Source organism: Triticum dicoccoides, chromosome 6A (assembly GCF_002162155.2).
Source record: "Triticum dicoccoides isolate Atlit2015 ecotype Zavitan chromosome 6A, WEW_v2.0, whole genome shotgun sequence".
In the NCBI taxonomy this organism is placed as follows: domain Eukaryota; kingdom Viridiplantae; phylum Streptophyta; class Magnoliopsida; order Poales; family Poaceae; genus Triticum; species Triticum dicoccoides.
Window position 1 is genome coordinate 366,147,638 of NC_041390.1, and position 8,064 is coordinate 366,155,701.

Here is an 8,064-nt window from a genome sequence, read left to right on the forward strand (position 1 = left end):
CGCCGCCACGCCAGGGCCTCGCCTCGCCCTGCAGTTCCTCGCGCGCCACCTCTCATCTCCGCTTCCTCTCCTGCTCCCGCCGCCGCGACAGGGCCTCGCCTCGCCCTCACCACCCATCGATGACCTCCCAGCCCTTGTTCTCCGCTTCATCACCCTGGCAACCTTGAGCTCGAGCCGAGGAGCGGTCCATGCCGCGTGGTGGCCCAGATGTGGCCGCCTAGTGCTCTGCCTCGACGAGCGCGGCCTCGGTCTGGCCTCGGCAGGAGGAGCTCGAGCCGAGGAGTGCAGCCTCGATCCGGAGTCGGTAGGAGGTGAGCAGCAGCCGATCTCTCTCTCTCCCTCTCTCTCGTGCAGCTACCACTGACCCCCCCCCATCCTAGTGCAGCGCCGGAGTTCAGCGGCATGGGAGGAGAGGATCGACAACGGCACAGCAGAGGAGCCCGCTGCTGGTCGGCCCAACGCATCTACTCCGCTCCGGCCTCCTCTGTTGTGGGCCTTGAGGGCAAGTTGCACCATTGTTGGCGGTGAGTTCTGAAGCTCTTTTTAGTTCCCCCAATCTAGATTTCTAATTAATTTCATTCTAAAGTGTGCAAATGGTTGTGACTTATCAGGGAGGACAATATTCGCTTGAAGGCCCAGAATATTTAACTGGTAGGATCGCATATTTCTATGATTCATCCATCTCTCTAATTCTTACCTTACAGATCAACCCTATCTATCTCCCTGCAATGATGCCTCTAATTTTAGTTAGCTAATAATGATGCTATATGGGATTTTTTTTGTATTGAAGCAACTGTGTACATAATGAACCATATATTACTAATCCAGTGATTTCTGCTCATTACTAATCTAATGTGTTGTTTACTTGTTATAGACACTGCTGCATTTGTTGTCCATTTTGCCATCGTGAGCTTCAGGTAACTACTTCATGTGCAAATATGCCAATGGATAACATCATCAGGACTAACAAGTTCCTGTGTGCTGCTGCTCTTACTATCTACCTGGTAGGCTGGTCTGAACGCGCTATTGATGGCCTTTTCCTCTGGAGTACCAAGAAAAATAGCAGGTAACAAAATTTCTCTTTTTGTGACTTCTTAAATGTTTGTTTCTTGAATGAGTCCACTCATTTGGTATTTCGCTATGCTATTGAAAGTTCTGTGATGCTTACTGTCTAGCTGATTTTTTTTTTTGTAAATCAATAGTTAAGAAGATGTTGATTATATTTAGTTTGCATGCCAGTAAAGGTTGTATGTTAAGTGGTAAAAAAGCAGTAACATACTAATTAGATTATTTTATATTTGTATCTGTTTTGCCTTTTATCTTCCTACAATAGTCAGTTGTTTTTGGCACTCTGTGCAAGTGGTACATCATCGATAGGCATTGGATCGCTGTTTTTTTATTTCAACGATTTTTGTTTCGGCTACCCAACTTTTGTCTTGATGGTTGTCTAAGATGAGTTTCACTTCTTTGTTCAGATCATCCCTGTAGTAGAAGCCATGCAAGCTTCATGTAAAATGGTTTTGAATCGAAACCGAAGCCATCTGTTGGAAGTAACATCTGAAGGGACTGAACCTGTATGCCACTCCCAGTAATATAGAGTGAAGGCAATAACAACATTGTTTGTTGTTGGTTTATAATGGGTGAGTTCCTACTCCTTGGATTCACTTGTTTATCGCCTGCACACCTTGGCTAGGATATGTTCTTTCTTAATATTACCGGCAAGTCTGAATCTTTTAATTATTTGTACAATATTTTTAATTATAGGAGTATTGGCCATCGTTTATTCTTGGTATGCACATCAAATTTTCAGATATTCTTAATTGTGGATGTACCTTTAGGCTTTCGTGAAATAGATATGCATCATATATTGATGCGTGTCCTAAGCAGCAGATCATTACTATAGTTTATGTAGTGTCAAAACATTACATTATGCGCCTTCTTTTAAGTTTTCACATAAAGCTAGGGTGTTCCTCTGTTTAGAGAGTTTGGATAGAAGGAAATACTGAACCGCTTCAGTTTATTGTGTCGATATGATCTTTTAACATTGTTTCTCAACTGTGTTCAATCTGGCTTATCAATAAAATATACTCACTGTCATGCGTTCTGCCTTGATCCGTTGGCTACGCTTATTTGGTTGGGTTAGTGCAGGTAACTGGCCAAGCTACTTGGCTCACTTTCGTTGCCTTTTGCAATTCCTTCTGTGGGATGTTGTTGTCATTGTGGGCCTTAATGCTCGGAGGAGGGTCAGGGGCATTTGCTGCATGGGAAGAGGGGCATCTGTGGGGGTATTGGCCAGAAGTAGGTAAGGTAAAAAAAACTAGGTTCTATCTCTGCTACATCCGATCAGGCAACTAAATTTGGTCCCTTTACTCATTTCTTGTTCACTTACTGTATGTGAAGCGATACAATTTTATTTCCATTACTGCATCTTAATATGTTTTATCGATTGGTGAATGCGCAACTTTAGCTCATAAACTAGATGGCAAATGCTAATTCTGATGGAGCTTTTGCCACTTGTTGTTTTATGGTTGTCTAGACAGCTGATGGCATGGTTCTTTCTTGCTAATTGTCAATTCTTTTGTACAGGGTCCCTCAGCTACTTATGCTTTGTTAGACAATGAGGGTATGTAGATAGCATGTATGGTTTTTACATTGTTTTGCGCAGGTTGAGATGCATCACATGATGTTTTCCTTTTACATTTATGGGTATTACAGAGTCCTTTCCTTTTCCACAAGGGGCAGTAGTTGTGCCATTCGATTCGAAGGACAAAGAGTTGATCACAAAGGGGTAGCATTCAGGATATATACACAAAAGAGTATAGAACCAAATTATATGATGTAATTAACCACTATTTCTATCAACTTCTCCTGTCACAATGTTGACGAGTTCATGTATTGAGTACATTTTATTGTGTCACTTGTGTTTACTCTTTTTTTAATGCAAGTTTACAGCTACTCGGAATTCCTAATTGCAGACTCAACTATCTTTGACCTACCGATGATCTAATTTGTGGCATTATTACCTTAAGAAAATATTTGCATTTAATTTCCTTTATATATAGGGGCACAAGTTCTTACCAAATGTATTCAAATATATAGTTATTGAAAAAATTGAAATATTTTCAACACGAACATGGTTTTAAACGGGTCTTTGCGCCATTTAGCACAACTGGTCATCTAGTAGATATAAAGATGGTCCAAAACGGAGCTCAGATGCAAAAGGTATAACGATTTTAGAGATACCGGTGTTGACATCAGATTATAAAATGGTATGAAACATAATGAAAATGGCCTTGGATGGAAAAAGTTTCAACATGAAAGTTCTTCGTCTTGTCAAAATGGACGATTTTAATATAAAAATCGTTCCCATCCAAGATCGTATGTGAAAATTACAACCGAAACTGTGTGCCGCAACATTGCCGGATCGGATCATCCGGCCGAAGGCAAAATAAACGACCCAAACAACAAAAGCTAAAAGGTGAAGTCGGATGATCTGGGTGTAGACCCGGATGATCCGGGTAAAGGCCATTCGGGCAAGGATCCACACGTTTGGACAACTTTTTTCTGCTGCAGATGTTAGAAAACAGCTCGAAACACCCTCAAGGTGACTTCAAATTGAAAAGTGATCAACAACAAAGTTGTGTGTCTTGTCGAAACGGTTGATTTTGATATAAAAATCATCTTAATCCGAGTTCGTATGTAAAAGTTACAGCCTGAATAGTGACCTACTATCAAAAAACTGGGCTTGGCCGGATCATCCGGGCCGAAGGTCGTGAGAAGTCCGAATTTGGTTAGATTTTGCGGATTTTGACGGCAAGGCAAGTCCTTTTCTTGTATGAGAAGTCCATCCGCCTGTTATATAGACAAGAGGTGACGACTGATTAAACAACACACAATCAAACAAATCAATCTATCATCTTTTACCTTTACCTTTATCTCTCCCTTTTTCTTTTTCTTCCTCGTTCTTCGTGAAGGAGGGCAATGATCCACGAGGCCCTAGGGGCGAACATGTCAACCTAGGGCAGCCCATAGCCGCCGCACGCCCTGACGGGGTCTCTCCCGAGCGTGTGGGGTTTCAGGTTAGAAAAGCGTCCATCGGATTACTTGCGTGTCGTGCTTTCGGCCGGGTCTCCTTCAACGTGAGCTGCAGTGCATCACCCCCGACGTCGAGGTTACACGGTGACAGTGTTCGCGTGCGAACATAGCCCATATAGCTACAGATATCTATTTGACAAATCGCAGAAGACATGAGCCATGCATGAAATCTTATCGTGGAGAGCATTTCAGTACACATAGATGATTTCATCCTGATACGAACTAGGATCCATGTTCCTATGTTAGATAAGCTTTGTAATGTGGACAGATATCACCACGCATCGTGACTAAAAAATACTATAAACTATACTTCATCTATCCTTGTCTACGTACAATACTGTCAATCACTGGTCTTCGGCAAGTACAGAAGAGGAATTGTGTGGGGGGGCACTAGAAGAACATCTGCTTGAACTGCTGTCTTCAATAAGAGTACTACCATTAATTAACTTTATGCATTGCTTCTTCATTTTCAAGTCAGAAGAGGAATCCTGTAATAGCCAGAAGTGACTTTTAGAAAACTATGTGTTTTTGCTCTTTTACCTAATTTACACAAAAAGGGTAAAACCGAAAAAGAATCTATATGTAGGACTCTATTTTCTGTAGAAATTCAACAAATCAATTATTTGAACTGCCACAAAAGATTTCACTAATTGTGTATGGTGAAACTGAGTAATGGTTGGCTCTTACCTTGTTAGTGATCTCTGAATGTGAAGGAGCTGAGGAACCAGGAGTTTTTAGTTCCAAGTCAGTTGCAACATCACCAAAATCATCATTTCTCCCTCCACAGCTTGCTTGCTGAAGTGAAGGTGACTTGCTTCTACAGCCTTGTGCAGGAGAGTGAGATCGATTACTACTTGAAAGCAGAACTGGAGTACTGAACTGGCTAGATGGTTGATCACTAGGAGCATGACAGGATTGACTGTATGCCATGTAAGGAGTACATGGATTCGAGATGGCTCCTGAAGTTTGATTTTGGAAGAACGGGCATGGCTGAAGCTGTGGATGCATAGTTACAGCACCAGCGGGTATAGGAACTTGGAGCGAGAAGGGATATGATGGAGGTGGCCCAACGAGTACAGAAGGCTCCATTGTAGTGCACAGGTATAACATTTGAATACGTTGCTGATAGTGGTTGTTCAAATTATCCACATCAGACTTCAGCGAAGCTTTTTCACTCCGAAGCTCATTTTTTTCTTTAGTCAACTACAATAACCAGAAAAAAAAGGGCAAATTAGAAGTTGAACTTTTATGCGGCTGATATGCTTCATAGGTTACCTCACATTCTTCTTCAAAGAGAGAAGAGTATTCAGCTTTAAGCTTGTTTACTTGAGAAGTCAAATCCTTGAGCATCTGAACTGTATCACCAAGAATAGTAGCCTTATCATGCCTGGGCCGATCTGGGTCTGTATATTTGAACATGTCGCAAACATGAGATCATGTGAAAAACACAGCACCCCCATCCCCACGAACACGCAGAAAGAAAGCAAACGCTTCGGTAATTGTAATCAAATAGATGCAAGGAGCCCTTGCAAAAAAAAAATCAAGAAAACGTAAGAGCTTTGTGTCTCAATGAAGGGCAACAGCCAGGATTACAACACAACACCCTACGAGCTAGATTCTGAAGGAATTGTTGAGTATAAGGATTATTAGGAAGTATAGAATAGACTAGGATTACAACACAACACCCTGCCTTGTTTTGTACTTCAAGTTGGTTTTTGTACTTCTATATATATGCCTATGAGGCTCAAGCAATACAACAACTATTCCACAAAACCCCTCTCTCCCTTCTAATTAACATGGTATCATCCTAATCGATTCAAACCCTAGCCGCCGCCCGACGCTTCCGCTCCGTGCCGCCCCGGGGCGGTCGGCCTCCATGACCGCCGCCAGGGGTCGCGCCGCCCGTACCTAGGGTTCGTCTGTCGGTCATGTTGACCAGCTGTCCTAGAGAGTCTTTTTCCCGATCTCTTGATCCGGGTTTTCTCTCTCTCGCCAGTCACCTTGATCGGCGTTTTCTTTTTTGGTTTCTGATCTATATTTGATCGTTTGTGTCGCTCATCGTCGTCGTCAACCCCTATGCGCCTCTACTCCGACTTTGGCGTCGACTCCGTCGGCCTGTTCAATGACACGACGGGCTTTGCGTGACCCGCGACGGACTGTTAAGGTCGTCGTCCGCGCATCCGCGCGTCGGTCTGCCTATCGTTCTCCGCCGTACGTCGTCGCCTCGTTCGGATCAGGAAACCTACATCGACTCCACTGGATCTTGCAGCGCATGACAGTACATGATGTGCTGGTTCGGCGGCCACTTGGGCAGTTGTACGCTCGTGGTTCTACGGCCGCCCTCCGTGCAACAGGACTACATTGCTCTGCTCCAGGAAGCTTCACGTGACACCTAGTTAGCATGTCTACAACATGCACGTACATGTGCAAAATCAATTAATCAAAAGCTCGTTTTTCGTCTGCGGCCGGCGGGCCAACTTCGGTACTGCCATTCTGTCCTCGCGCCTGACGATTCACGTCATCTTCATCGCATATCCGGTATGATCAAGTGCATATGTGCCTTCATCCGCGTCGCGCGACCGACTTGATCAGTCGTTGCACGGGCCTTCGTCGGTTCCTGTGAAGATCCTATCTGAGTATGCGCGCCTTTTCATCGATCAAGCATCACGCTGCTGCTGTGTCGCCCTGTCGGGCCGCAGCGCCGCCGCCCCGTGGTTTTTCTTCCGGTTGCACCGACCCGCGTCACCGTTGTGTCGTCCCTTCGGGCCGTAGTGCCGGGGCCCGTGGTCCACCGCCGCCCCAAGGCCGTCCGCTGCAGGTCGTCCGGTGGCTGCACCGATCCTCGTGCCGCCGCTGCGTCGCCCCATCGGGCCGTAGCGAACGTGGCACGCGGTCCACACCGCCATCCTGAGTCATTCCCGCGGTAGCACCGACCCGGATTCCGTTGTTGCGTCGCCCCTTCGGGCCGCAGCGTCGCGCTCCGTGGTCCCCGCCGCCGCCCCGAGGTCTTCCGACATCACCCTGGCCTGCCCGCCGCCACTGCGTCGCCCCTTCGGGCCGTAGCACCGCGGCCCGCGGTCCACTCCGCCGTCCCTGCGCGTTTACTTCACGTGGTATGCGCAGCGCCACCTCCCTTGGCCTGGGAACGCCACTGTCCGCGCCGGTCTTCGTCATGTTGTCGGGTTCTTCGTCTCCTTCGAGCATCGCCGCTGCGCTCCTAACCTAGCCGCCGCTGCCGCCATCAGGCTGCCGCCGCTCCTCTTCGGCCGCTGCCGCTGCTACCCCCGTAGCCGCCGCAGCCGCCCGTCCACCCCGTTCGTCTTCGTCCAACACCAGCCCATCACCAGCGTCGTCGTCATCTACCCCGACCACTTCTTCTACTCCGACAACCGCGGGCGACATCGGCCCCGCGCCGATTGGCACCGCAAGCGTTGTCGAGTCCTTCTCTACTGGCTTGTCGACTTCTTTGACATGGCGTACAGCTTGTGCAGGTCCCAATCTACGCATGCCCGGTGCTGGCAACACCGAAGCGTGCCTTCGTCCACAACGTGTCCCCGGGCCTGACAAGTCTGGGCGCTTCGTCAACTTTGTCTTCGTTCGTCTACGCATGCCCGGTGCTGGCAACGCCGACGCTTGCCTTCGTCTACGACGTGTCCCCGGGTTTGGCAAACCCAGCGCGACGCCTCGTCAACATCATCTTCTTCCCGGCGCACCACTACATCGACACTACTGCGTCCATGACTAACTCGGCGCCTCCTTGTGCCTGCGGCTTCACGGCGACTTCCTTGACACCGGCTACCCTGACTCAACATCGACCATGGCATTCTTCGCACGGCTACCTCGACCACGGCTCCACCACCCACACTCTCGGCTACATCGACAAACGGCACAAAGGGCTACCGCCTGCTTGAGCAACCTCGTCGGTTTGCACTCCAGCCACGACTCCGCGATGTATCGACCATTACGACT

At 47.2% G+C, this 8,064-nt stretch overlaps 1 protein-coding gene and 1 long non-coding RNA gene across 4 annotated transcripts in view; one reads left to right on the forward strand and one right to left on the reverse strand.

Annotated features, from left to right (window-relative positions):
• Nucleotides 1–8: 8 nt before the first annotated feature.
• Nucleotides 9–2,914, forward strand: LOC119316925. 2 transcript variants are annotated; one of them, XR_005153412.1, is made up of 7 exons: nt 9–311; nt 386–524; nt 612–651; nt 875–917; nt 1,009–1,066; nt 1,476–1,640; nt 2,144–2,914. It is a non-coding gene; the product is annotated as an uncharacterized LOC119316925 (long non-coding RNA). The 2 variants fall into 2 exon arrangements; XR_005153411.1 differs by having other exon boundaries at nt 2,149–2,914.
• A 733-nt stretch (nt 2,915–3,647) lies between these two features.
• Nucleotides 3,648–8,064, reverse strand: part of LOC119316926 (transcription factor bHLH121-like) — a 10,107-nt gene continuing 5,690 nt past the window's right edge. The window contains exons 3-6 of one of the 2 annotated variants that reach the window (XR_005153413.1): nt 5,371–5,498; nt 4,783–5,298; nt 3,931–4,224; nt 3,648–3,852 (exon numbers count right to left, since the gene is read on the reverse strand). Coding sequence is in view for 1 of the 2 variants with exons in the window: in XM_037591316.1 (XP_037447213.1) it covers nt 4,440–4,583; nt 4,783–5,298; nt 5,371–5,498 (788 nt within the window). In the remaining variant the exon portion in view is untranslated. Of the gene's footprint in view, nt 3,853–3,930; nt 4,225–4,248; nt 4,584–4,782; nt 5,299–5,370; nt 5,499–8,064 lie in introns of those variants that run through there. The other variant, XM_037591316.1, reaches the window with a different exon arrangement.